We start from the raw sequence: 26,267 nt of genomic DNA, 5'->3' as shown, positions 1-26,267 counted from the left end.
TGGTTCTTGGAAGGAAAGAAAAAAAGGCACCAGCATTGCTTTCATTCGCCGTGCCCAAGCAGTCCTGGACACGCGCGTTGACGTGTGCGTTTCGCGGCGTGTAAAACTTTTCTTTTAAGGAAGAAAATGCGTCTTGTGTTAAAATCCGTTCGCGCTGCGGCACGCCTCTGCTTTGTGGAACTGGCTTTTTTTGTTACCTGCTGCGTTTTCCGTGCGGGTGGCGGGGGTGCACATGAACTAGTCGAGAAACAGAGAAGATGATGCCTAGTCAAGAGCGTGTCATCCATCAACTGTCGTGCCCTCCTCCTCGAAAGGAAGAGATACCAGCACGAGAGCACGATGCATACTCCCTAAGACGCACCTCACCATTTCTTCCCTCCTCCATTGCTTTCCTCCCTCTCTCTCCTTCTCTTTTATGCTGTCGCGTGAACGCAGAGAACCACAGCAACCAAGGATAGAGCCACCTTCCTGTCTTCGCCTTTGCTTTCCACACAGCTTCTCCCTCGCTCACCGATTCTATACACTTTCCTCTCGTCTCTCCCAGCGCCACTGCCTTACTCGCCATGAAGGTTACCGTGGTTTTTGGAAAGGACGGCGCTCGCAAGCAGGAGGTCGAGCTGTCGGCCAATGCCACCGTCGACGACCTCAAGGCGGCCTTTCGCCCACAAATGGACACCCACCGCAAGTCGTTCCGCATCCCCGGTCCGGCCTCCGCGGAGCCGGCGGCCCCGGCTGCGAATGGCAAGAAGCCGCGGCCGAACGTCATCACCCTCGCCGGCGGGGCCACGCTGGAGAAGCAGGGCGTGAAGGATGGAATGGAGATCACCTTCAAGGACCTCGGTCCGCAGATCGGCTACCGGACCGTCTTTTTGGTGGAGTACGCCGGCCCCCTTGCCTTCTTGCTGCTGTACGCCATGCGCCCCTCCTTCATCTACGGCGCCGTCGCCATGCCGGCCTACGGCTACGCGCAGAAGCTTTTCATCGGCCTCTTCGCCGCCCACTTCGTGAAGCGCGAGTTGGAGTCCCTCTTCGTGCACAAGTTCTCGCACCCGACGATGCCGATGCGCAACATCGTGAAGAACTGCTCCTACTACTGGTCCTTCGCGGCCTTCATCGGCTACGTGCTGTGCCACCCGAAGTTCACCGAGCCGGGCGCGGTACAGGTGAACATTGGTGCGGCATTGATGATCGTGAACGAGGTGCTGAACTTTGCGGTGCACTACCAGCTTAGCACGATGCGCAAGGGCGACGGCGACACCACCCGCAACGTGCCGAGCGGTCCGCTCTTCGCCCTCGTGTCGTGCCCGAATTACTTCTTTGAGGTGATGTCGTGGGTTGCCTTCTCCGTCGGCACGAACATGCTATCCTCCTGGTTCTTCACCCTGGCCGGCTTCCTGCAGATGCTCGACTGGGCCAAGAAGAAGCACCGCGGCTACGTCAAGGCCGATCCGGCCAACAAGAAGAAGGCGTGCATAATCCCCTTCCTCCTGTAAGCGCACGCGTGCGAGTGGAATCGAGAGCTACGCAATGATAGTGTGAGGGATAATATATTTTTTCCTGCCGCCCACATCCATATTTTCGAACTATTGAAAAGAACAATAAAGAACTATACATCCACGTAAGGCAAGTGGTTTATCGGATCTGTTTGTGGCTTCTCATCTTCTGTCCGCCGGTGCAATTCGCGGTTTCTGCCGAGCGCAAAAAGGCGTCGTGCTTCTCTCTGCAGTTTGCGTTCTCTCGTGTCTTTTCTTTGCGTGTGCGTGCGTTGGTTGTCAGAGCGAGGTCGAAGTGGGTGGCGAGCGCTGCGTGGAGAGAAGGGAAAGACGGTGAAGCTCTTTGAACAGGGGAGGAGGATGGGGGAGGGAGGACTCCAGCAAGATAGCGATCTTTATTTTAACGAAAGAAGGCTTCAACGGTAAGCCAAAAGTACAAGTACAAGTACATATATATATGGTCCCTGAGTTTCTTACACCTTATCCTCCGCACAAACAATACACAGGAAGGGTGCAAAAACAAATATTTTCTATCGAACACTGATGTGCATGGTACTTTCATCTGTGTTATTCTCCCCTTAAAGTGCACGTCTGTGGGTGGGTGTCTCTCTTCATTTCTGAAGTCTTCGAAGCTATCGTCTTATTTAATTTTTTGAGGGGAGTAAAGAGGAGGAAGAAGAGTATGCTCTCAAGGTGAGAGCGGCCCAATATATATATATGGCCGGAAAGGCACAAGGAAGACAACGAGAACCGTAGCGGCACGTCTGGTATCGGGTTCTTTTTTCTTTCGCGCTCTGCAGACCTTTTCCGTTTCCCTCCGCCCCTCTCCGAATCGCGTCTGTTTGGCCTTCTTCTGCACGTGGCAGAGAAAAGAAAGAAAAAGAGAGTGAGCGAGTGATACAAGCCGTCGTGTGCCGTCGCGTTGTTCTCCCTCTCTCTCTCTCTGTCTCTCTCCTCTCCTGCTCTTCAAAGACTCTTTTAGCCTGAGCAGAGTTGTGGATGGGATTTCTTTTTCTTCAGGTGAGGAACGAGAAGGTAGAAAGTACTAAAACGACCTGTTTGTTTGTCACGTAAGGTAGTTGTTAACTTATGAAAGAAGAACAAAAATGCTGGTTAGACCAATAAAGTATGTCCCGTGGTGTTTTGAGGGAAGGAGAGATCCACGTGATCTACGTCTCTTGTTGCTCTCCGTGCCGGCTTCGATGTTCTTCTCGCACCGGTGGCTTCATGTCATCTTCTTCTTTTTTTTTCTTGAAGCGTCGTTGTACGCTGGGAGGTGGTGCGTGTTGGGTCTTTGAGACGCGCACTCATTCCGCGTACTTCGGTGTGTTTGTCTGTGTGCTTGACAACTGGAAAGCCCACACTGTGACTACGTTGGTTTCTTGCCGCTCATCCGCTGTCTCCCCCTCCCTCCTCCCCCTTCCTTCCCTCCCGCACCTCATTGTTGTCTTCTTCTCTCTGTTCTTCGTCGTCGTTTGTCCGTACGCCACGACGCGTGCGTGCGTCGAAGGCGCGGTAAGATCGAAAGCGCCGCAACGAAGCCGCACATCCTCAACGGAAACTTCGTGAACGGCCGTTATAGCAGACGCACGACTACAATATATATATGTGTGTGTGCGTGTAAGGCGAAGAAGCTCTTATTGAACGGAACAGGCTGTTGCTCTTCAAGGGATCTAGAAGAACGCCAACCTTTCCTCCACCCCCCCCCCCTTCGCTCCGCTTAGCAGTCCTTCACAAATTGCTGTTCATCGGACTGCGCGTGTGTCGGAGGTTAAAGAAATACCGCAGACCACCCTTTGTTTTTCTAGTTACCGGCAAACTTCTCTTCTGCTCTTGACGCACCCAGTAGAAAGAAGAGAGGAGGGGAGGTTGAAAGAGACGCCGCCTCCGCGCAGAGCCCAGCGTCGCTGTGCCCAGACATGTCTTCCGGCACCGACAGCGCCTCCGCCGCATTCATTCGCAGCCACCTTAACGATGACATGGAGGAGATAGCGCAGCAGCCGAACCAAGCGTCCCTTCGTCCTGCCCTATCGCCTTTTCTCTCCGCAGATGGCTGCTTCAAGTTCCCCGACACAGGGTCAGGGCCGTCCTCGCTGAGCTTCATCTTGCAAGTGATGTCCATCAAAGACGTCAGCCTGTCACGTGAGCAGCGATCTCGTGCCCTCGTGCGTGCAGCTGATCTTCACAACACGAGCAGTGGAGGCGGTAACAGCTCTGGCGGAGAAGCCGCAGTCGATGATCCGGCTGCCCTTGTCGACGCCACGTTGCAGGCCATGGAAGATCAGAACGACGAGGCGGCTCAGCAGCACGCGCCGCTGCGGCCGAGCGGGGGGCAGTGGCGGTGTCTTCGACTGGAGCTGTCCGACGGCTTTCAGCGTGTTCTTGCGGTGGAGGACGTCTCCGCACGCACGCGGCAGCAGTACGGCGCGGTGTTTGCCCCGGCTGGGTTGGCGCTGGGGTCTAAAGTAGTCCTGCGCCTCTCGGCGTCGTCGATCGCAGCGGTGCAACACGGTGTGCTGCGACTGCACGCCGGCAACACCGAAGTGCTGGGGGGACGCGTGCGCGCACTGGAACTGTTCTGGGAAGCGCAGGCACGCCAGCAGTTAGCGGCGAGTACCGGGCGACCGTCCCGACAACAGCCGCAACAGCATTGCTCTCCGCATTCCTCCTCGCCGCCGCCACCGCACGACAGCCATCAGCGACACACAACGGCTTCTCTCCGCCCTCCACCATCGGCGGTAGCGCAGTCCTCCGACCAGGCCTCCGCGCTGCCGCTGGTGCAGCCGCTGCGGCAGTGGGCCGCGCACGTGGCTCAGAACCCGCCGCAGAGCGCCTTCGTGACGGTCGCCTTCATCACCGAAGTGGTGTCCGACATGGTGATCAACGAGCCTTCGCCTACGCATTCCCCGGCCACCTCGGGCGGCAGCCCAACCGCCTGTACCTATGCGCTGCTCGCACAGCTGTCATCGCCCGATGCTGTCGAGCGTGAAACACAGCAGCATCAGATGGACGGTGCAGCGGCAGAGGTGACGGCGGACGACCACCTCACCGTTGACCTCGGTCACGCGTGGCTGCGGCAGCTCGTCGGCATGCCAGCGGAAGACTTCCGCGCGCTCTCGCTGTCCGCTGCTCCCGCGGACGTGGCGCGGCTGACGCGGACGGTGGAGGCGGTCGGGCAGGCGTTAGAGCAGTTCGGTAAGGGTCGTTTTACACTTGTGCAGCGTGCGGGCGACGGCATCGTGGAGGTGATGAAGGCGACGCCGGAGGGGTGACGTGTTAGAGGAAGCGCTTGTCGCTCCTGTTCCTCTCCCAACCCTCCGTGTCCACCTGCAGCGGTTTGCTCTGTTGCTGTTTTTCCCGCTCTCCGTCTGCGCACCACGTCGAATGGGGCGAGCGAGAGCAGCATCGTTGGACCATTACCACCGCGGCAGAAACAATAGTAACTTCTTCTTTGCTTTGTACCTCCATTTCAGTGCTGCGACTGCACTCTTTGCGTGTGTATCGGTGGGCGTTACGCCTGCGTTTTGTGATCATCACGTCATGGAAATGCCAGCAGTTCGAACAACGACTCGTTGCACCACAGGGACTGCTGCTGGCAAATACCGCACCGCGTTCTCCACTCCGCCTCTTCTTTTCTATTGTTTTTCTCTCGGTCTCTCTGTGCGTAGTTTGTCGCGTTCCATCTTGGCATTCGAAGTACGCAACTTGGTGAGGGCGCTTTTTTCTTTTCTTCTTCTTCTTCGGCACAGTACTCCCCCTCATACGCCAAAGAACAGTTTATTTTCTTTCTTATTGAGATTCCTCTTCATAGTATTTCGACCCGTTGCCGCTGTTCTTTCCGGATCATCGCAGTACACACGCGGTCATTGCCTCTTCCTATCTTTCCCTTTCCCCATTCACTTTTGCAGTAGAACGACTGCAGAGTCCCCGTGGAAAACAGTTAAGGAAAGCCAACACACACACAGAGAGAGAGAGAGAGACACAGACAGAGACACACCGACATATACGTATTCGCCGAAAAGGAAAAGAAAGAAAATGGGCTGCGGCTACTCGACCTACTCAGCCCAGGACGACATCGTCTGGAAGTACGGCGGTCCGCCGGAGGAGCCGCTGAAGGCGCTGAAAATGTTCCCGAAGCAGCAGAATGGGCTGCTGTTCCGCCTGCTGTACGACGATGGCGAGCGGTGGGCCTTCTACAACGACACCGTCGAGTACGAGTTCCACATTCGCTACTACTTTAGTCGGGATAGCGATATTGAGGTGCTGCACAACGCCACTCTGTCAGAGCTGGAAAACGGCAATAAGCTAGTGGAGATCATCGTCTACCCGAAGGAGACACAAGATTTTATCGTTGGCGTCGCCGGCAGCTACACGAGCACGATCGAGGCGATTCCCGTGACGGAGCGCTTCAAGTGGGAGAAGTCGAAGGAGAAGTACGAGAAGAAGCTTTCAAAGAAGAAGTGAAGATCCTGTGTGGCACTCTTCCTCTCCCCTCCCCCTCTAGTTTTAGAGTACACGCCAGTAGTGGGTGTGTGTGCATCGGTGTATTCTTTGCTTGTTTTTTTTCTTCCGAGTGGTGTCGGTGTTATGTTGTCTGACTGGAAACCCCAAAATGTGAACTTCAGTGGTGAGCGATACGAAGGCGGTGGCGGACCTACAGGCATTGGCGGAAAAATAGCGCTGTTGTTTGTGCCTCCCCTCCTTCCCTCCCCCTTCTTACCTTTGCCAGCGGACGGAAACCAACATCACACACGCTCTCTGTCATCTCCTGATCCAACGATCACTTGAGTGTCTCTTGAAACGGCGGATCTTGTACTGTTGGCGTTGTTTTTATTACTATTATTATGATTGTTTTCTATGAAGTACGACGTTTTCCAGATGTATAGGATGTATGCCACGCAGATTGATGAACGACGCGGTCATCTCTTTCTATTATTATTATTGTTTCTTTTCATTTTCTCTCTCGTAGACCGCCTGTGTGTGTGTGCGTGCGTGTGTGTGTGCATGAACATTTACTTTCGATGGCGCTAGACAACCCTTTTTGTTTGTTTCTGCTGTCGCTGTATGTCGCTGTAAACATACACCAGAATTATGTGTCCAGGCTATGCGGCATCTCCGCTTAACTCGTGTTTCGCCGTCCGATGTGTTGATCTCGTTTTCGTTCCTTCTCTATTTTCAATCTCTTTTCTTCGTTCGATTCGCCGTCGCCGTGGCAGTCGGTGACGTATCTCTTGCCTTGCGGATTTGTGTTTCCTCTCTTCCCACTCCTGTGGTCGGGAAGAGGATGGGAAAGCTCCTTTTCGCTGTCTCCGTGTGCACATGTGGACGAAAGCTGAGCTCGCAGCATCGCCCCATTCCTTCGTTGTCGGGGATGTTTATAGACGATGTATGTTGTCGGCTTCGACGGGGCAACCGTTTCTCTTTTTCTCTCCTGTAGCTGTTGCACCTCGCCATGAACTGAGTGGCCGGAAGCGGTTTGTATTTGTTCATGTATTCACGCATGTATTTGCGTATTTGCAGAGGTCTCCAAAAGAGACAGAAACGGACGTAGAAGGGAACGATGAAGAGACGAAGGGTCCATTACTCGAGCCAATGCACACAGACGCGGCTTTATTATGATTATGACTTTTGTTGTTGTTGTTGATGAGTTCTCAGCGCATCGTTGTACATGCTGATGAAATGCTCTTTGTTCGTTCTCATTTGCGTATTTAGTTTTCTTTTTTTTTTTAACCAAATTTCTTTATCTCTTTCTCTCTCTCGTTCCGCATTCGAAGCAGAGCCTTCTGCGCACACGCAGCAACGTTGTTTTCGAATGGCGTTTGACGCTGGCATTTTTTCCCTTTTCACGCGTCTCATTGCTCTCTTCTTCTTATTCGTGTTCTTTGTTGTCTCCTCTCATGTCCTTTATCATTCCTGCTGCACTCGGCTTGTGGGTTGCAGAAACCCAAACAAACGCGTCCGAATATGAAGAGAGAGAGCGGGAGAGAATGGAGAAAAACAGGAGAAGTTTGAGATGGAAGTGACGCATCTTGCGCGTGACCTGAGAGAGCGTAATCACCTCTCTCTGTTTTCTTCGTATCGGTCAGCAGCTTGCATTGCAGCAACGCGAAGGTGGGGCATCAAGGAAGACGGAATGCAAGGGAGTGATGGGGATGTGGCCCAGCATTTGCCAGATACGCAGCACCCCGGGGTAGGGGATAAGGGCGAGGTAAGGGGGGGGGGCCGTGGATGAAAGAACAGCTCTCTGCAGTCAACGCCGTCGTTTCCTTGGTTTGTTTGTTGGTTACTTATTTCCCTCTTTTTCTTTTGTAGTTCGTTTGTACGTTGCCTTTTGTGGGCTTTTTCATGTGTTTATTCGCGGGTTGGAGTAACTGTCAGAAGGAGGAAAGGAAAAAATCAAGCGCCGTATAACAGTTGCGATGACTGGAGAAGCACGACCGACTCGCGAAAAGAAAAAAAGCTTGTCCGGCAGCACGCTTCGCCTGTCGGGCCTCCCCCCAAAAAAGGAAGGAAGAAACGGTGCTTGTTTCACGGTCGATCGTGTTGTCTCTTTCTTCCGGTGGGTGTCGCAGCTCCTGTCTCGTCGGTGATGGATAAAGCCGCTTATTCAATGATGCATGCGTTGTTTGTTTGTTTTTGTCTGTTAATGTTTCACCCCTCAAGAAAAATACTTTTTGACTGGTGTGCGTCCATCGTTAGAGTCGTGTGCGTGTACGTTGACATTCGCTTTCTTCTTCTTCTCTCTCTGCACTCCTGCGGCGTCCACCCGCGAAGCATACACATACACAGTAGAAGCCGAGAGCGCCAGCGTCACCGCGGAACAGAACGTACCGGAAGATACAAATACAGAAATGAGGCACTTCCTTCGTGTGCCGAGGGCTTCCCTTTGCGCCGCTGCGGTGTGCAGTGCTGGTGTCGCCTCCAGGTCGGCGCCCTCTTCTACCGCCGTTACCGCCGCTTTCACCTGCGCCGTCCGCTGGCAGGCCCAATCGCGGCCCTACGGCCGTGGGGGTGGGGGCTCCACAGGCAGATCTACCGTTGTGAACCGCTCTGATAGTGAAGGCTCACAACTGCTGAATAAAACGAAGGATGGCGAGCTCAGCTTCGACACCCGTGTGGCGATGCGCGACGACTCCGTCATCTTAACCGAAATCTTCAAGCACGTCCCACCGCAGGGCGCCATCTCGATCAAGTCCCTCTTCTCTGCGTTAAACGACGATGTGCAGGAGGCGCTGTGCGAGAAGCACAACGGTCTGCGCAGTTTCGTGGAGCAACGCAAGCAGATCTTCACCGTGCGGCCGCACCCGACGGACGGGGTGCTGTACGTGGTGGGCAACCCACTCGTTGCCAAGCAGTACGCCACGCGCGACCTGCAGCTCAAGACGATGCGCCAGATGATGGGCCTTACGGAGGAGGAAACTGCCATGTCACAGCGGCAGCAGCGACCGGGCAGCAACTTCGGCCCCCGCGGCGGCGGCGGCGGTGGTGGTCGCGGGGGCGGCGGAAACTACAACCGGAACTACCGAAGGGACAACAGCGGCGACGATCGCGGACAGGGTCAGGGGCAGGACCAGCGGCGCTATCAAGGCAACAACGCCAATCGCAGCTACAGCAATAGCAACAGCAATAGTAACAACACGCAGTACGGTGGCAGTGACCGCCGTCGGCCGCCGCCGCCGCCGCGCGATGATCGCCGCTCCTACGGAGGAGGCAGTAGATCCAACCCATACAACAATAGTGGACCCCCGCAGCGACCTAATAGGGGGCCGATGGGTTCGCACGCGAAATCCTTTGGCACTCGCAGCTGAGAGGGGCTAATTTGACTTTGCCCGGTGTGTACGTGCTGTTTTGTAGCTGCTGCCGTTGCCGCCTCTTTAGCGTTCTCAGAAGCCCGCCTGTCCCAACATGGTTTTCGGGGGGGAGGCGGTTTTGTTTTCATTTCTGTGGACAGATGTACCGAAAAGAACTCTCTCTCTCTTGACGTTCTGTTAGTTGTTCCGTTTTGAGCGCGCGCGTGTATGTGTGGAGCGGGAGGGAGGGGGTGGGGGGTGGACAGCTGCGTGCTATCGTGGTAGTTACTTTACCAATGCTTGACTTGAGTTCGCTGTTGCTTGCTGGCGCACACCCGCACTGTGTGTGGTTGTTGGGCGAAAATAAAATGCTCTTTCTTCTTCCCCTGGCCTTCGTTCTTCCTCTTCTGGCCCTCGCTCGCCGCGGAGGTGCGTACGTGCGGACTAGCAGGTTCGCACACGATTTTCTGTACCCTTCCTAGCGTAAATCTCCTTGGCTTGTACCGATGCTGTTGTTGTTGTTGTTCTCATACAAAGTGCTTATCGCGTCGTCTGAACCTTCCTCCCCCTCCCCCCCCCCCCCTCCCGAGGTAGAGGAGCCCGCGTTGCACGGGATGGGGGGTAAGTGGCCACTCCGGTGCGTTGTCGCGGAGGTGGTGCATATACGCCTACATTTATGTATCTGTGCGCCTCGGGGTACCGCTTCTCCGAAGCAGACACGTGTGTGCGGCGGAGATGCGCGCGCGAAACCAGGCGTCTTTCTCTCGTCAAGAGTACTTTTTGTTATGTGGCTGTGTGTGTGTGTGTGTGTGAAGGCGCCGTCCCTCCACTTTGACGCTCGCTGACCTCTCTTGTTTGTTTGTTTGCTTAGTTTTCTGTCTGCGTCTCTCTCCCTCTTCTCTACGTGAAAGCTGCACCGCTGCCTGGCAAGCTGAGAACTGCACGACAACACGCATAAGCCTCCTATCACAGATTTTATGTTCACTACTCCTATTAATTTATCCACCTATTGAATCCCGCAGCAATCGTCCTTTGTTTTTTGCTTTTAAAAAAAGAATGGAACCGCTAGCACGAAATCTAGCAAGGGCGTCGCCTCTGCCGTGTCGCCGCCCCCCTCCTTTTCAATGGGGAGCAACGTCTCGGGCAACGGGTAGGACCCACAACCGGGTAGCATTACCATTCCACGTGCACCTCGTCGCCGCCGCATTGGTTTGCACCGCCCGTAGCCTTCACACATCTCAGCCCATCCTGCAGCAGCAGTCATCGCGGCCACCACCAAATGACGGTGGCGATGGTGCCCGTACGAAGCCATCGGGCTACTCCGCTGCACATCCCTCTCCGTCGTCGCCGTCAGAGCCACCGTCGATCGAACCGGTGCTGACGGAGCTGCGCACCATCGTTACTCGCCAATACCCGTTAGGCGACGTCTACCGCGCCCTCAAACCCGAGTCGCGTAAGATCCTGATTGCCCACAAACTCCCCCTGGAGGAGCTGCTGCTGCACCTGCCGCACAACTTCGCGCTGTATCGCACTCCGACGATGAAGAAGGGCTGGCAGAGGCAGCTGGCGTCGGGGATCATCGTGTGTCCACCGCAGCTGCTCCCGCAATCCTCCAAAGCCGTGCGTCTCCCTCCGACTGCGAAGCCGCTGCCGGCGCTTGTGAGCCTCCTTGGCGAGGAGAAGGCGAGAGCATGCATCAGCACCGCTGCGACGACGTCAGCTTCGGTGCCCATCGGCGCGGGCACGGGTTTCGTGAACTCGAGCACCACCCCAATGGAGCGGTTGCAGGAGGTACTGACGTACATTCCAAACGAGTGGACGCAGTTCACGTCGCTGAACGTGTCGCTGGACGTGAAGCTGCGTTGCATGGGTTTCCCACAGACACGGCCCTTTCATTTCTTCCTGAAGCATCCAAATTACTTCGATGTCCGTGCGCAGCACACTCGTCAGCACACCTTTGAGGTGCGGCGCTCGTTGGCCCTGCAGAAACAGTTGAAGGAGACGGCACCGCCGCAGAAGTGACGAGTGAGACGCGCGTTCGTTGTTGTGGATAGCGATGATCTTGTGTGTGTGTGTGTGTGTTTTCTCTTCCTTTGGAGGAGATACAATGAGAACGTAACATAATAATGGTCCTGTGTTGCATATTTTCACTGGCGTGCGCTCGCATTCGCATTGCGAGGGGAATTCTACGGATAAACGGAGAGAGGAGGCGAGCGCACCTGATGGCACGCTCGTGATGTTGAGACTCGTACATTGCTGCGTCTATGCGCGTGTCAGCACCTTTGAGTGTGACATGCTCCGTGTTTCCAAGGCGATGTCGCGTACCTCTGATGTGGCTCGCTGGTGCGGCGCTGCAGTAGGCTTAGCTTTTGAAGGCCCAGTCACGCACGAATACATTGCTCCACGGCACGCAGAACTTCGTTGATGCGGTGCTCCTTTGTAACGCACCCGCGCATCTGCCTCAGCTACTTTCTTTTTACGGCCGTTTTCCCTTGCTCTTTCTTTTGCTTCTGTGCGTCCTCACGGCTGCTCAAACTCGATCAGGAGTGAAGTAAACAAAGCAAAGCGGGAAGGGGAAGGTAGTCGGAAGCGTTAGTCAAATCAAATCAAAAAAGCTCACTGCAGCGCGCAGCCACCATTCTCTACGTATACACATCTTTCTTTCAGCGTAACCCTTCTCTTCGGGGTGATTCTATCTACGAGTGTCTGCCATGGCCGAATCGACAGCCATCTCCCCCTCCTCTCCGTGGTGGTGGACGCATTGCAGCGTCGCGGAGGCCGCGGAGCCGCTCGACCCGACCGCCGACGACGCCGCAGCAGCCGCCCTCGCCTCTATCACAGCCCAAACCGCACAGCACACTCTTGCCCATGCCGAACTGCTGTGTGCGTACCTTGCGTCCACGCACGCCGACACCGCGTCTGCCGCGGCGGACATCTACGCCCAGCTCAAGTTGGACGCGGTGCTCGTCCCGCTGCTGTGTCAGCTGCGCAAGGCGATGGCGCAGGCCTGGGAGGAGCGCGCGGCGGAGCAGGCGGAGGCGGCCGCCGCGGAAGGGGCAGCGCCGCCTCTCCCTAACGCATCGAGCAACAACATCAGTAGCAACGGTGTCGCCACCTCCTTCTCCTCTCCCTCTTCCTCCCCTCTGCCGCCTGCGGCTACGCAAGAGTCCGTGGTGGCCGCTGCCTGCGCTGATCCGGTGCTGCTGCGTCGCCTGCGTGTTCTCCAGCAGCAGATTTATGTTGCTTTTTTCAAGGCGGTTCTGCGCGGGCTGACAAGTGGGGTCCGCTCCGCTGTGGCGCTTTACGAGACGGAGGCGGTCGTTTTCGATGGCGTGGCCCGCGGCGTGGCGTTGCTGCTGGACGGGTTCTGTGCTCAGCTAATGGAAGCTGCCACGACGATGCGTGCTACTGCGAACGCACCGACGCCCACATCTGCCTCATCCGAGGAGGTCCAGAACGCTCGTCGTGGCCATCGCTCCTCCAACTCTTTTGCTTCCGCGTCGTCCTTTGGTACTGCTGCTGGTGCTCATGTCGGCAGCTCGGCAAACGACTGGCTCACCGGCATGATGCCGCTGTACGTGCGGGCTGCTGAGCGAAGTGCACAGGTGGTCGGGGGCGAAACGGACACCGCGGAGGCGCCTGCACCGGCACGTCCGCCTATTCCCTCTCCTTCGCTGTGTCTTGTAAGCTACGTGGGGGTGTTCCTCCAGGGTGCGGGTCTGCAGCTGCTCCCGTCTGAGCAAGCAGCACAGCTTCCTCTGTTCACCGCAATCGTCCACCGGGTTGCTCTAGCTCAGTTGAAGCAGCGGTGTGCGGCTGCCATGACAGACGTGACCGAAGCAGCAGCAGCGACAGTGTTGTCTGCTTCCTCTACCTCGCTGCCTCCGTCATCAGATAAAGGCAGCCAAAGCGCAGCTGCCGCGGTCGCCCACATCAAGTCCGCGAGCCTATTTCTTCAGCACCTCACTGACGCACAACTGTACAGCGAAGAGCACGGCACGGAGATGGAGGACGACGACTGCACGACGCTGTTTCGCGCCCCGCCATTCAACCCACCACGTTCCGTGACAGGCACCGAACAACCAGCAGGTAGTGGAGCCGCAGTAGTCGACTACAGTGTTGCCTCTCTGGCAGCCTTGACCACGTATCAGGCGTGCAGTCAAATTCTGTCACATCTAGAGAAGTGGTGGACGTTGTGTCGCCGCCTTCTCGCGCAGGCCCGCGCCGAAGCGGGTGTACAAGCCGCCAGCGCAGGCGAGCACGACGAGGGGAAGGAAGAGCAGGAAGCGAACCCGTCGCAGACGGAGCTCGCACAGGGTGCGGCGCTGCTCAAGGAGGCGGAGGATGCCTGGCTGCTCCTGCGCCGGCACGCCATGACCGCCTCCGTGATTCTCAGCAACTACGCAGAGACGACGCTGCTGCTTGCGCCTTTCGCCGCTCTTCTGACACGGCTCTTTTACTCGCCGTCTGGCGATGATGAAGCAACGGCGGCGGTGTCGCAGGGGGCGTGGAAGGCGTGCATTCGCGAGTTGCACCACGTGACTCGAACCATTTACAGCTGCAGCGACAGCAGTGGCCACGGAGCCGGAGCGTCACGAGGCTCAACCGGAGTAGCAGCAGCATCCGCAGTGTCCGCACGACCACTCCGACCGCGCTACCGCAACGTGGGCAACTACACATTTGCCGTGGCAAGTTACTTGCGTGTCCCGACGGTGCTGTCGGACGCTGCGGGTCGCTCCGTCCTGAGCACGACGGAGAACGCACACCCGACCTGCAGTGCCGATGTCACGCCCAAGGTGCTCCCGCTTGCCTTTTCGTTGCTGCATCAGCCGTTGACAGTGCTGAGGGACCGCGTGTGGCACATGCTGATCACCCCGGGTGTGGTCAACTTGCAGCTGAAGGTGGACACGATTGTGGGCGAGAAGGGCAGTGTGGCCGACAGATCGACGTCTTCACCAGCAGCAGCAGCAGCGAACGCTGCTGCGACCTCGAGCATCGACGGGTCCAGTGCCTCCACCTCCACCGCCGTCGCCGCCTCCGCTACCTCTGCGCGTGCCAGAGCAGCAAGCGATCAACCCATGACGGCTGCCGAAATCGTGGAGCTGTGCTTCCCGCGTCATTACAGGCTGCTGCATGCCATGGATCTCGCTATGCAGTACTGCGTCTCGCGCGCACAGGAGCTGGCCGAAGCAGCGGCGGCAACAGCAGCAGCGGACGCGTGGGTGCCCGCCGGCTCCCTTCCCTCTCTCTTCGCCCAATTCTTTGGCGCGGCGCTGGACGAGGCTTTTATTGCGCAGATGCGTAGTGACAACGACGAGGTGTGCGGGAGTGAGGTGCTGATGTTCTACGCCGCTGTCTTTCGAACGCTGCCGCGTGACGCCCTCTCGTCCTTGCGGGCGGCCCTCTCCACCTTCCTCGGACACGCCGGGGTGCATTTGCTCGAGTACATCCGCTACCACATTGTGGATCAGCAGCGGTACGGATTCGCCGCCTTCTTTCTGCCGCCGCTGCGTGCCCTCGGCCTGGACTACAGCACCGTGGAGGACACCGACATCAGTCTCGCTCTGGCCGCCAATCCCCCTCACGCACACGCGATGGCCTACGCCTGGGAGCTGCCGCGCCTCTTCTTCTGGAAGCACGACAGCACGCCAGCTGCCGAGGTGGCGTGGAGCGCGCACGGGGCGGCGCAGCAGTACCTGTGTGAGCTGATGACCCAAGAGCCGCCCGTCACGCCTGCCTTCATGAAGATCCTGGCAGAGGCCAGCGAAGTGGCGCACAGGCGGTGCTACCGTAAAGCGGGGGACAATGGGGCGAAGAGGGCCGCGGCCTCCACCGCGAAAGCGGCGGCCACGGATGCCATGACGGCGGTGTTTTTGGCTTTCTGTCGCTGGTGCGCCGTGCAGCTCTCCGCCTTGGCCGCGACGCCGTCTCCCTCCTCCGCGGTGCCGCGCGCGTCGATCAGCGCCGCGCTGGCGACGCTGATAGGGGCGTCGCAGCGAGCCGCGGCAGCAACGGCAGCCCAAACGCACCCTGTGCTGGTGGCGTTGCATGCCCAGCTGCGAGAGGCCATCGATGAGGCAGACGAGGAGCAAGCAGAGCCGTCCACGTTCTCCTCGCGTGTGGTGGCGTGGTTCTGGACGTGCTCGTACGACGCCGTCGCGCCAGCGCACCTGCAGAGCTGTGCACGACGTCTGCTGCGCGACTTCTCCGTCCAGTTTGGCCAGCGCGCGCCCATCAAGACAGTGCTGGGCATTCGTGCGATGGTGGAGCAGCAGCTGAAAGCGGACGAAGTCGCGGCGTCGGCGGTGGCGCTGCGGAAGTTGAAGCAGGCGATGGAGGAAGATGTGAAGGAGCTGCTGGAGTGCCAGCAGAAGCACGAGAAACAACAGGAGGAGGCGAGGGAGACGGTGGAAGACGGGGGCGAGAACGCGGTGAAGGATGAGACGCCCGCCGCAGACGACGCCCCTCAAATGCAGGACGACAAGACCGTCGAAAGCGCGGAGCTGGCACCGCCCAGCAGCGCAGCGTCGGCAGCGCTGCAGACAACAGCAGCAGCGCCTGTGCTGGCACCAGCGGAGCTGCGCGGCTACGTGGATCAGCTTCTCACCGCCCTCGTCACGCGGGCGCAGCTGTCGCCGGTGGACGGCGCCATCAGCGCCGCCGTCCTCGGCCTCTTTCTTCAGGCCCTCAGTGACTCGCAACTGCCCATTCAGATGTCCGCGCAAGATCGTCAGCGCATGTGCGAGCGCTTCGTCTTCACCGTGACCAGCACGATACCGGACCTGACGCGTGCAGAGACGCTGTCCAGTGCCTGCAGCCTTCACCTTGTGTTCGAGAACACTGTTTTTCCGTTCAAGAAGAGCTTTCTCGAGACGACTCCGTCGCTGCGTGCCTTTCATGGGTCTCTGTCCGACAACGAATCGGATGCTTTCAAGTTGGTGCAGCACACCCTCGGCGACGTCCTCACCGCCTTTCAGAAGTGCCAGTCGAGTGACGGCACTCTGGTGTCGCTGTCGGGCTGGAAGGCCGTCTTGTTGCTCGAGCAGACGGCTCCTTTCCTTTTGCTGGTGCGCAGCCTGCTGGAGAAGGTGCGGGTGTCGATCCGCAAGGCGGTGTTGAAGAAGAGAAGCCCCTGTGTGGAGTTGCTGCACCTGCAGCTGACGCGCATGGAGAAGGAGGCGGTGCGGGAGGGCCGCAACGTGGCGGACGATGTCCTTCACCTCTTTACTCATCATCCACCGCCGTCTCCCGTCTCGGCGGCAGCAACTACCGCGCTGCGCAACAGTAGCAGCTCCACAAGGGCGATCCGATCGACACCTCCAACGGCGGCGGCGGCCGCCTCTCCTTCTACCGTCAAGCGCGAAGCGACCGGCGCGGTGCCGACGAGTACGGCGAGAGGCTCCCCGAAGAGGCCACGCGGTGGACGTCGTGTGCGAGAGGAGGAGCTCAGGCGTGCGGCGCGGCAGCGAAACGCAGCAGCGGCGCCGGGAAACGGCAGCAGCGGCAGTGAACGCAGGAGGCGCGACGAGGGGGGCGATGGTGACGGACGGCGCAACAGCGAGCGCAAGCGGGAGCGGGAAGACGACACGGGCAACGACGGCCGCAGAGACACGAAGTCAGACCGTGGAAGTTCAAGGCGCGGTGGCGACGGTCGCCCCGGTCGTTCTGGCCGCCATCGTCGTTAGTTTTGTCGACGTCGTAGGGGGAGGGGGGGGGGAGGGGACGCGAAGCAAGGGAAGCGTACCTGGAGGCGTTGCTCGACGGCCTGCGACACGTCTTGTGGGTGTGCCTTTGCGGCGGTGAAGGTGTTTTAATCGGTGTTGTGTGGTAGTAGGGCGTGTAGTTCGCCGGGGGAGATCAACATGAAACCAGCTGCGCAGCTGACTTCTCTCCTGGCAATCGCGGTTCGGTTTTGAAGAAAGAGGGGAATACACATATATAATAGTAAAGCGAGATGGTTGCAGTGGCTGGTGGAAGCGAGATCCCCAACGCCATGCTGTACTGTTATTGGCGCTGTTGATGTCTTCCTTGTTTGTTCGTACTGTGTGTGTACCTGTCTGTTGCGGCCACGTTCACTTCAGATTCCTGCACTGCACGCATGCGTTGTTTGTACGGAGTAGAGATCCTACGCGCTACGCTTTTAATATATTTTCCCCTTACGTCTTCCGCGTTCCTTTTTTTGTCGTTGTTCCTCCTTGTTTTGGGGGTGGGGGGTGCCTACGGCGGTACGCGCAACGGCACCGCAGAATTGTGGTCTACCTCCTCGTTCATATCATTGCAAAAGCAACAATAATAATCCCTAGCACAGTCTCCTTCTTTTCATCGTAGTCCTCACACCGCACCACACCACAAAATAATATAAAAGAAAGAATCCTTAACCTTTTCTTTCTCTCCTCTTCCTCTTCAACAACATCAATCGTCCACCATGCGTCGCTTCGCCTCCCGTGCCACCTTCACGGCCTCTGCCGCCGTGGCGGCCCGCTTCGCTACGACCAACATGACGGTGCGTGATGCCCTCAACAGCGCCCTCGACGAGGAACTCGCCCGCGACGCGACGGTGTTCGTGTTGGGTGAGGAGGTCGGTCAGTACCAGGGTGCCTACAAGGTCACCAAGGGCCTCGTCGACAAGTACGGCAAGGACCGCATCATCGACACCCCCATCACCGAGCACGGCTTCGCTGGCATGGCCGTCGGCTCCGCCCTCGGCGGCATGCGCCCCGTGTGTGAGTTCATGACCTTCAACTTTGCCATGCAGGCGATCGACCAGATCATCAACTCGGCGGCCAAGGGCCACTACATGTCCGGCGGTCAGCTGACGTGCCCCATCGTCTTCCGCGGCCCCAACGGCGCCTCAGCGGGGGTCGGTGCGCAGCACAGCCAGTGCTACGGCTCGTGGTACGCCTCCGTGCCTGGGCTGAAGGTGGTCGCGCCGTACAACAGCGAGGATGCGCGTGGCATGCTCAAGGCCTCCATCCGCGACGGCAACCCCGTCGTTTTCCTCGAGCACGAGCTGCTGTACGGCGAGTCCTTCCCTGTCTCAGACGAGGCAGCCAACAAGGACTTCTTGATCCCCTTTGGCAAGGCCAAGATTGAGCGGGAGGGCAAGGACATCACCCTCATCGGCTTCTCCAAGGGCGTGGAGCTGTGCCTGAAGGCGGCCGAGAAGCTCGCCGCGGAGGGCGTGTCGGCCGAAGTCATCAACCTCCGCTCCCTCCGTCCCCTGGACCGCGAGACGATCTTCAAGTCCATCAAGAAGACGCACCGCGCCGTCACCGTGGACGAGTCCTTCCCATTCTGCAACATCGGTGCGGAGATCTGCGCCTGTGTGATGGAGAGCGACACCTTCGACTACCTCGACGCCCCGATCGAGCGCGTGTCGTGCGCGGACTGCCCTACGCCGTACAGCAAGGAGATCGAGGTGGCCTCGCAGCCGCAGGTCACCGATGTCGTCGCCGTGGCGAAGCGCGTCCTCAGCTAGAGAGCTCCGTGCGAGAGCGGAAAAGAAGCGCTTCGTTGCGAATGTGGCCAACCATCCCCCTCATTTTACGCAAGCCGCGGTGGTCGCTGCCTTTTGGTTCTCTTGCGTGTTCGTCCCTGCGTCGTCCATCTCTCTTCCTCTTTCCTTTTCTTCCCCGGCGCACAGACCCTGAGAGTGGGGCCGCTGCACGGCACGGCCGTGACGTCGGCGTACACTCCTTCTGTCCTCGCGCCGTAGTGGCTCCTGTGGAAGGGTGATGCGGCGGCTGATCGGCACTGCGTGATGGCAACGGCAAGACCCGCGCGTCGCCACACGGAATAGCGAGAACGAGAGCCGTGGCAACAAGTTTAAAAGCAGAGCAAAAAAGTTGAAGACGAAGCGAGAGGAGGGGGGGGGGAGGGGGGCCGTAGCAGCGGAATGGCAGAGCAGGACTCTCTTTCCACCTTGTTCGTCTCTGTGTGTTCCACTTCTCCATGTTTTTGTTTTCATGAGTTGGCTGTTTATTTACGTATGTTTCTTGATTATTATTTTTAGGTCCCAAGTGCATCCGAGCTCTTCGCTTCTGTTTGTTTGAGCCCAGCAGCGGATGCACTTGTATTTGTGAAGGTAACTGTTCCGTCGCCTCCGACCCATACGCTGAAGGCGGAGAGAGAGAGCGCGCGCGCGTATTGTATGTGTGTCTGCTACGGCGGCTCTCAGGCAAAGAATGATACACGCAAGACGGTGTTCAACGCTTTGCATTGTCGCAGTTGTGAGTTGCACGTTTACGGTTACTTCGATATATCCTTTCCTTGTTTCTTTTTCTTTCTTAATGCCTTAGTGCGTGCGTGTTTGATTGTTTTGTAGGCGCTTTCGCCCTCTTAAAGCCGTAAGTAAAAGTGAAGGCAGGCGAGCAGGCAGAAAGCGAAGGAGAGGGGAAAAGGAGAGGGATGAGGCTAAATGGGGGGACGTATGATGATGATGCGGAGAGTGGGGGGAGAGAGAGAAGGGAAAGGAAAGGGAGAAAAACGGCGAGGGAAGGAGACGAAGAGCAGGAGATACCATCTCGCTGCCTTCTTGGTAAACTGTGTTGCTCTCCTTCTCTCTATATATTATTGTTATTTTTTTTAGGGATACAGGCAAGGCAAAGGCAACGAGGCTGTCAGCAACTAGTTCGTTAGGGGCGTCCGACCTGCTGCTTGCACGGACGGTCTCCGTGCCATCCGTTTTTCTTTTCATCTACTATTGTTATTCTTCAGAGTAGAGCGTTGATGTTTGTTGCCCATTCTATTCCGCAAGCACTCTATTTGTGTTGAGATGCAGGACCTTCTGCGCCTTCTCCCCCCCCCCTCCTCCTCCTCTGTTGTCTCTTGTTAGCCCTCTTTCTTCTTTTCTCTTTCTCGTTCTGTTATCCTGCGGGCCGGCCTTTCGCTACCCGTTGCCTTTCCTCCCTCTTCCGACGCTGATGCCGCATACCTTTCCTCTACTTCACCCTGCTGCGGCGCAGCGCGTTGCTTCACGCAGTACAGGGGAAGTCGCAGCGGGTTCTAAGAGTAGCGCATGGAAGAGGAGGGAACGAAGAAAAGGAAAAGTAATTTCTCAGCACACACATACATATCTATATATATATATGTGAAAGGACAGACAATTAAGCTTGTCTGTCCGTTAAATCAAAAGGAAAGTAGCCGCATTACACAACTTTAGGTGCCACAACTTGGCCACGAGGCGTACACGCAGCTGCTCCGCTAGGGCCCTCACTGTGTGTAGGAGGGAGGGGCGGGAGGGAGGGGGTCCCGCGGCACGGGAACGCAACGAGAACTCGCTCTCGTGCACTAACTCCGGTAAGCCGCTCTGTTGTTGCCGTTCGCCGTTTCCTTCGTGGGTGCGAGGCTCACACATCATCCACCCGTGGCGTCTAACGTGTCTTTTCCTGACGTCGGTTAGGTTAGACTCGTTCATCTCCGACGTAAGTTGCTCTATGGACGCCAATGACGTTGCTATTGTGACTGTAATAATGCTCTTCTCGCCTCCTCAGCTCTTTTCTTCTCTCTTCACGTGAGTGGTCGTGATTCACTGCGTTGTATGTGCAGCGATTACCCCTCCCTCAACTCACACACACACACAACTGTACGGTCATTCATTTCTTCTTATTCCAGCGCCGATGCTTACCCAGTACCTTCGCAAGCGTGTCTCTGTCGTCACCGTGGACGGCCGCAATCTCGTCGGGGTGCTGCACGCTGCGGATCAGCTGCTCAACGTCGTTCTCACCTCGTGTGTGGAGCGGGTGGGGGCGCCGTACGATGCGGCGGACGTAGACGCAGATGGAGACACAGAAGGAGGCGAAGGCCGCTCCATCATCCGTGGCGCCACCAGCGGTGCGGCGTCCTCCTCTTTTAGTCCCATGGAAGAGGTCCAACTCGGTGCGGTGATGTTGCGCGGCGCCGACGTCGTCTCCATCGCCGTCATCGACGTGTACGAGGAGGCGGGCACGAATGTGAAGGAGTGGCGTGGACGAGACATGCCGCCCGTGGCCACCACCATGTGCAAACCCTGATAGTTGTTAGTATTATTTCTCTGTGGGAGGGTAGGTCCTGTGCAGGGGCATTGCACAAGGGGTGCGTTGAGCTCGGTTTCATGGGGTCGACGGGGGGAGGGGGAGGGGGGCGCTGTTCAGTCCGTGTTCACGACGCCAACTGCGCTTTTAGAAACGGGAAAAGCCCAAAAATATATATTCTAAAACGCACAGAGAAGAAAATCGATTTAGCAACCACCGTGTAATTCAGCAGCTACATCGGCGTCATTTTCTTCTTATTCTGTCAGTCGTGCTTTTATAAATGCGAGCCTTACGTTCTTGCTGTCTACCTCTTTCGCTGTGCCCCGCACAGTAAATCGCTCCTTGCGCGCCAACCCAACCGAGACCTTGTCCGAACTTTTCTCTTCTCCTCTCCTCTTCTCCCGCTTCCTCGGTGTAGTGTCTTATCGAATACGTTTGGTGGAAGGGAAGAACCTCCCAAGTGCGCCACGGGCAGCGAAACACCAACCCGAAGACCTCTCATTACTTCAAAGTCCCGCTTACAACGCGTCTTCTTTTTCTTTTTCATTTCCTATTATTATTATTATTATTATTTGGAGCTTGCGAGTGGAGTGACCTAGCCGGAGCAGCGTTCATCCTATCTCTCTTTTGCTCTTTGTATCTTCCCTTCTTCCTCAACTGCTAAATTCTAGCAGTTCATCATTTTTTTCCTATTTTCTCCCACCTGCCCGACCCTGAGCTCCTCCGCCCACCCAGCGGGGAAGCGTGCGGCGGGCTACCCACTTCGTAGAGTCTGTTGAAGAGCTTGTTTCTTGTATTGGAATTTGGATGTATCTATTGATAATAACAGTGCTTTCTATCAATTGAGAAAGACAAATTTATGTTGATGGTAAGGCATCGGTCTGTGCCCTTTCTGGTAGGAGATAATTTGTAGGGTGTACGTTACTTTCCTTTCTCTTAAGCACACACACACACACACACACATGCGTACAAGAGTGCAGCAGCGCTACTACGACGTCCTCCGACGTGAGGACCGCAGAAAGCCGCAGGGGGGATCGGTGGCGGGGTCCAGCGGCGGCTCCGTTCTCCTCTCCGTATCCTACCCAGCCCACACCGTCACTCACAAGCGGGGAGGCGCACAGCGCGCAGAGACCGTTCGAACTGCGTGCGTGTCTTCTTCCCCCTCTGCTCCATCAGCTCTATGGGATCCCATTGAGCAGATGCAACTGGACGCGACCACCGTGGTGGCCCTGCGTGAACTCGCGTGCGACCACCGTCACTTGACCGCGCTACACCCGCACTTTACCAGATTTGAGCAGCTCGACTCCCTCGTGTTAAGCCACAACGCCCTGCGGACCTTGCACAACTTGCTTCCCCCGCCCCACCTATCCGACTCCTCGGCAGCTTCCCTTTCCTCGTTGAACACGGCCGCATCACCGGCGCCGGCGGCGCCACTCTACAGGGGCTGTCATCGCCTCACGCGTCTCCATGTTAGTCACAACAAGCTGCGCGACCTCGCACACGATACAGATATCCCACGGCTGCGGCTGCTAGAGCACCTGACCCTGGCACACAACCAGCTGACGGACTTGGATTGCGTCCTGCAGCCGCTGCGCCGTCTACATCACTTGCGCTACGTGGATCTGCGCGGCAACCCCATCGTCGATGAACCGGCGTACCGTCCGCGGTGCATCGCCGCTCTTCCGCAGGTGGAGGTGCTCGATGGGCTGACGGTGACCGCAGAAGAACGCCGCGACGCCGCAGCGGTGACGGCGACGGACGACTTCCTGCAAAGCCGTCTGCAGTGCACCTTCACGGCGGCTTCCCGGGGCAGCGACGACTCCCTCTCCCTCCCGGCTGACACCAAACGTGGGCCGAAGCAAACGGCGAGTCGCTTTGCGAAGTCTGCGATTGCGAAGGATTTCGACGCCCGGTACGCGGCACAGTTGCGGCAGCAGGCGCGTGAGAAGGCGGCCGCTGTCGAGGCCCGCGCCGCGGCCGAGCGCCAGCGAGAGGAAACGCGGGAGGCCTTTCACGCCGTCTGGACCCTCTCCCAGCCTGGGATGCCGCTCTCCATGGAAAAGTGGCGGACGACGATGGCAGCCGAGGGCGCCGGGGGGCAGTCGAACTCGACGCTGAACAGCGGTGGGGACAACTCGGCGGCGGCGGCGGTCGGCAACGCGGCGTCTCGGCCAGGACGCAAGTCACCATCACAGCAGCAGCAACAGCCGTCTTCTACGCCTGGTGGCCCTGTGGCGCGTCCCCGCACGCCCTTCTCGTCGCGGTCCGCCCAACTGCCCCCCGGGACTGCTGCGGAGGAGGAGGCGAGTGGGACGGCCAGTGTTGCGGTGAAGAAAGTCGAGGTACCGCGGGATCGCCTGTTGCCCCTCATCGCTGCATCGCAGCAACACATGGAAGGAAACGATGCGCAGCACGAGAGCCCGTACTTCGGTCTCCTGCGTGGGACGGGGAAAGCCGATGCGACAGCCTTCTCCACGACGCTGTCCAATGCCGCTCTCGAGCCGTCACCTGTTCGATTAGCCGCCATTCAGCAGGCTCTGCAGGCCTCGACGAGGATCATTCGTACCATGAATTCCAAGGATGGCAGTGAAGCGGCAGATGCCACCCATCCCCCTGCACTACCTCCAGCATCTGCCGCTGGCGCGGTCGAGGTGCGCAGGTCTGACAAAGGGAGCCTGCCGCCGGGCTGTGCAGCGACCTTTCCTGTCGATGTCGACGTGCTGCGCGTGATTCAGCGCCACAAGCACGCCCTCATCCCACCCCCGTGGGAGCAGACAGCAGAGGAGGAAGAGGAGGAATCTTCCACTAGAACACACAAGCGCGGCGACAAGGTTACCCTCGCGAGCAGCCTCGGACGTGTCCAGCAAACCACCGTCGTGCAGGAAGCCCTGGTTGAGGTCTTAGTACTGCTGCACCAGCTCTTTTCCTCCGAGGAACTGCAGCTGTTGGAGCGGGAGTACGGCAGGGCGGAGCTGCTCCGTTTGCTGCCCCTGCAAGAGTGGTCCCCCGCGTGGGAGTCGGCAGCGGACGACACGACGTCGCCCATCAACACCCTCTACGCGGCACGAGTAGAAATGCTGTTGCTGTCACGTCCAGGGGGAGGGGCAGCCACGAGCGGTGGAGGCGGCGGCGGTAGTGGTGGTAGCAGCCGTCGAGCCACAGCAGAGGACCGCAAAAAGGCGGCGAATGGAGCGGGCCGAGGCGGCGGGGCGCAAGGCAGCGCCTCCGTAGCGGCGGGCTCCCCGAACGCCTTCTCCATGCGCAACTCCTTAACGGCAGGGGAGCTGGCGGCGACGGCCATGTTAGCCGCGCGCGCCGCGCTGCCGACGGAGCCGCAGTACCTGTGGAACCTGTTCGTGCATCCTCTCACTGCCGGAGCGGCGGGACGCAACGCACCGAGCCTCAGTCAGGGCAAGGCGAACGAGACAGCAGTGAGCACTCCGGGCAGCAACGTCGGTGGTGCGAGTGCGGGGGTTGCCACACCCGCGGCCACCGCCACCGCTACGGCCGGTACCTCGGCCGATGAAAGCGCGCTGCACGACCCCGAGGTGCTGCGGCAGCTGGTGCGTCCAATCGGCCCGTACGAAGGACGTGTGCTCGGCTCTCTCCTCAAGCTCCTCAAGCCTCCTCCCTCCATCAACCCCGAGTCGCTCTGCGACGATCTCCGCCGCTTCCACGCGGTCACGCAGCACGCCGCTGTTGTCACGGTGAACGCGCCTTCTCCGACTGCCGCGGCGGCGGCAACCGCGGCGACGGCGGTGGCACCGGAGGCGAGTCGTGGCAGTGTGACGGCGTCGAAGTCGAAAAAGGAGGCTGCGACCCCCTCCGCGGTGGAGGCGGAGGGCAGCGAAGGGAAAAGGCGCTTGGGAAAGGGTACCGCGGGCGGCAGCAACGCACATCGTCCTGCCGGTGCGTCCGTCTACGCAGCCGCGCCGAGCAACGGGCACGAGCACGGCCGGTCGATGCAGCAGACAGCGCCGCCCGTGGCGCAGCAGCTGTCCCTCCTTTCGATTCTGACGGCCCTCCTCTTTCACCCGGCCTTTGTGCGCGGTCGGCTGCAGCACTGGGAGCAGGAGCTGGTGCGCCGGACAATGGCAGCCGCCACCACAGCCGCCGACCCCACAGCGGCGACGACCGCCACGGCACAGAACAGTAAAGAGATCGCGGTGGGATCAACAGGTGCGGCGGGGGCAAAGACTGGCTCCCTTCCACCTGCGGGGGCCGTTGCGAGCGCCACCGCAGCGGCGGCAGCGGCGGCCACGACGACAACGGTGGAACCCCCCGTCACCGCGCTGTCGCGGCTTTTCCACCGCGTGCAGGAGCTGAAGTCGCACGTGGCGCGTGTCGAAGAGGCGGCCGCCGCAGAAGTTCGGCTGAAACTCAAAGGTTCTGCAGGGGCGGTAAAGCCCGTCTCCTTGGTGAACCCCTCGCTGGTGCTCCTTGCGTATCAGCGATAAATTCACGACGCATGCGAGGGGAGATGTCTTTTTTCTTCTCCTCTGTGTGTATGCGTGTGTGTGAGGGGAGGGGAGAGGTGCGGTGATGTATAGGTAGGGCATGAGGAGTATGCTGAAGAACGGTCTGTTGAACTATTCTATTTTCTCACGTCGCTACATGTACAATAGAAAGGTGTTCCCACGCTGTTGACTCGCTTCGGGAACGGCGTAACGCATAACAACTCGTTTGGATTACTCCCGGAAGAAAGATTTAAAAAAGAAATACATCTAAATTTTGATGTAGCTCCTCACACTTCTCTGCCTGTCGGCATTCGCATGTTGCGTTCGGTATCTGTGCGTGCAACCGCTACGCTTACAGACATTGAAAAGAGTTCGCATTTTAGCGTGCGTGTGTGTGTGTGTGTGTGTGTGTGTGTGTGTGTGGCTCCCCAGAACAGAACGCCCGCCTCTGCCTCTCTTCACTCCTCTCCTACCCACTGGTGATTCCTTGCCTCTGTTCCATTTGTGGTTGTTGCT

At 58.2% G+C, this 26,267-nt stretch overlaps 10 protein-coding genes across 15 annotated transcripts; all 10 read left to right on the top strand.

The window, feature by feature from the left end:
- Nucleotides 1-434: 434 nt before the first annotated feature.
- Nucleotides 435-1,493, top strand: ABB37_05457 (putative mitochondrial polyprenol reductase; the record flags this gene model as incomplete). Of its 2 annotated transcripts, none has more annotated exons than XM_015803476.1 (1): nt 435-1,493. In XM_015803476.1, exon 1 carries the CDS (start codon nt 564-566, stop codon nt 1,491-1,493), a length of 930 nt encoding a protein of 309 aa, XP_015658118.1. In that variant the 5' UTR covers nt 435-563. The 2 variants fall into 2 exon arrangements, with proteins under 2 accessions (XP_015658118.1, XP_015658117.1); XM_015803475.1 differs by having other exon boundaries at nt 445-1,493.
- A 1,509-nt stretch (nt 1,494-3,002) lies between these two features.
- On the top strand, nt 3,003-4,765 carry ABB37_05456 (hypothetical protein; the record flags this gene model as incomplete). 2 transcript variants are annotated; one of them, XM_015803474.1, is made up of 1 exon in its annotated part: nt 3,003-4,765. In XM_015803474.1, exon 1 carries the CDS (start codon nt 3,413-3,415, stop codon nt 4,763-4,765), a length of 1,353 nt encoding a protein of 450 aa, XP_015658116.1. In that variant the 5' UTR covers nt 3,003-3,412. The 2 variants fall into 2 exon arrangements, with proteins under 2 accessions (XP_015658116.1, XP_015658115.1); XM_015803473.1 differs by having other exon boundaries at nt 3,021-4,765.
- Nucleotides 4,766-5,160: 395 nt separating this feature from the next.
- Nucleotides 5,161-5,957, top strand: ABB37_05455 (putative mitochondrial calpain-like protein; the record flags this gene model as incomplete). The annotated part of the gene is made up of 1 exon (XM_015803472.1): nt 5,161-5,957. The coding sequence occupies exon 1, from the start codon at nt 5,529-5,531 to the stop codon at nt 5,955-5,957; it is 429 nt and encodes a 142-aa protein (XP_015658114.1). The 5' UTR covers nt 5,161-5,528.
- Nucleotides 5,958-8,266: 2,309 nt separating this feature from the next.
- On the top strand, nt 8,267-9,301 carry ABB37_05454 (putative mitochondrial mitochondrial RNA binding complex 1 subunit; the record flags this gene model as incomplete). The annotated part of the gene is made up of 1 exon (XM_015803471.1): nt 8,267-9,301. The coding sequence occupies exon 1, from the start codon at nt 8,345-8,347 to the stop codon at nt 9,299-9,301; it is 957 nt and encodes a 318-aa protein (XP_015658113.1). The 5' UTR covers nt 8,267-8,344.
- An 892-nt stretch (nt 9,302-10,193) lies between these two features.
- On the top strand, nt 10,194-11,305 carry ABB37_05453 (putative mitochondrial hypothetical protein; the record flags this gene model as incomplete). Of its 2 annotated transcripts, none has more annotated exons than XM_015803470.1 (1): nt 10,194-11,305. In XM_015803470.1, exon 1 carries the CDS (start codon nt 10,340-10,342, stop codon nt 11,303-11,305), a length of 966 nt encoding a protein of 321 aa, XP_015658112.1. In that variant the 5' UTR covers nt 10,194-10,339. The 2 variants fall into 2 exon arrangements, with proteins under 2 accessions (XP_015658112.1, XP_015658111.1); XM_015803469.1 differs by having other exon boundaries at nt 10,242-11,305.
- A 521-nt stretch (nt 11,306-11,826) lies between these two features.
- Nucleotides 11,827-16,968, top strand: ABB37_05452 (hypothetical protein; the record flags this gene model as incomplete). Its single annotated transcript, XM_015803468.1, has 1 exon — nt 11,827-16,968. Exon 1 carries the CDS (start codon nt 11,995-11,997, stop codon nt 16,966-16,968), a length of 4,974 nt encoding a protein of 1,657 aa, XP_015658110.1. The 5' UTR covers nt 11,827-11,994.
- A 560-nt stretch (nt 16,969-17,528) lies between these two features.
- ABB37_05451 (putative mitochondrial pyruvate dehydrogenase E1 beta subunit) lies at nt 17,529-18,761 on the top strand (the record flags this gene model as incomplete). Of its 2 annotated transcripts, none has more annotated exons than XM_015803467.1 (1): nt 17,529-18,761. In XM_015803467.1, the coding sequence occupies exon 1, from the start codon at nt 17,709-17,711 to the stop codon at nt 18,759-18,761; it is 1,053 nt and encodes a 350-aa protein (XP_015658109.1). In that variant the 5' UTR covers nt 17,529-17,708. The 2 variants fall into 2 exon arrangements, with proteins under 2 accessions (XP_015658109.1, XP_015658108.1); XM_015803466.1 differs by having other exon boundaries at nt 17,567-18,761.
- Nucleotides 18,762-20,158: 1,397 nt separating this feature from the next.
- Nucleotides 20,159-20,376, top strand: ABB37_05450 (hypothetical protein; the record flags this gene model as incomplete). The annotated part of the gene is made up of 1 exon (XM_015803465.1): nt 20,159-20,376. The coding sequence occupies exon 1, from the start codon at nt 20,206-20,208 to the stop codon at nt 20,374-20,376; it is 171 nt and encodes a 56-aa protein (XP_015658107.1). The 5' UTR covers nt 20,159-20,205.
- Nucleotides 20,377-20,774: 398 nt separating this feature from the next.
- On the top strand, nt 20,775-21,294 carry ABB37_05449 (hypothetical protein; the record flags this gene model as incomplete). 2 transcript variants are annotated; one of them, XM_015803464.1, is made up of 1 exon in its annotated part: nt 20,775-21,294. In XM_015803464.1, the coding sequence occupies exon 1, from the start codon at nt 20,902-20,904 to the stop codon at nt 21,292-21,294; it is 393 nt and encodes a 130-aa protein (XP_015658106.1). In that variant the 5' UTR covers nt 20,775-20,901. The 2 variants fall into 2 exon arrangements, with proteins under 2 accessions (XP_015658106.1, XP_015658105.1); XM_015803463.1 differs by having other exon boundaries at nt 20,830-21,294.
- A 417-nt stretch (nt 21,295-21,711) lies between these two features.
- On the top strand, nt 21,712-25,751 carry ABB37_05448 (hypothetical protein; the record flags this gene model as incomplete). The annotated part of the gene is made up of 1 exon (XM_015803462.1): nt 21,712-25,751. Exon 1 carries the CDS (start codon nt 22,494-22,496, stop codon nt 25,749-25,751), a length of 3,258 nt encoding a protein of 1,085 aa, XP_015658104.1. The 5' UTR covers nt 21,712-22,493.
- Nucleotides 25,752-26,267: the final 516 nt, after the last annotated feature.

This window comes from Leptomonas pyrrhocoris (assembly GCF_001293395.1).
Source record: "Leptomonas pyrrhocoris isolate H10 chromosome Unknown, whole genome shotgun sequence".
Taxonomy (NCBI): Eukaryota; Euglenozoa; class Kinetoplastea; order Trypanosomatida; family Trypanosomatidae; genus Leptomonas; species Leptomonas pyrrhocoris.
The sequence above is the reverse complement of the archived record's forward strand: the minus strand, read 5'-3'. Positions and strand labels throughout refer to the sequence as shown.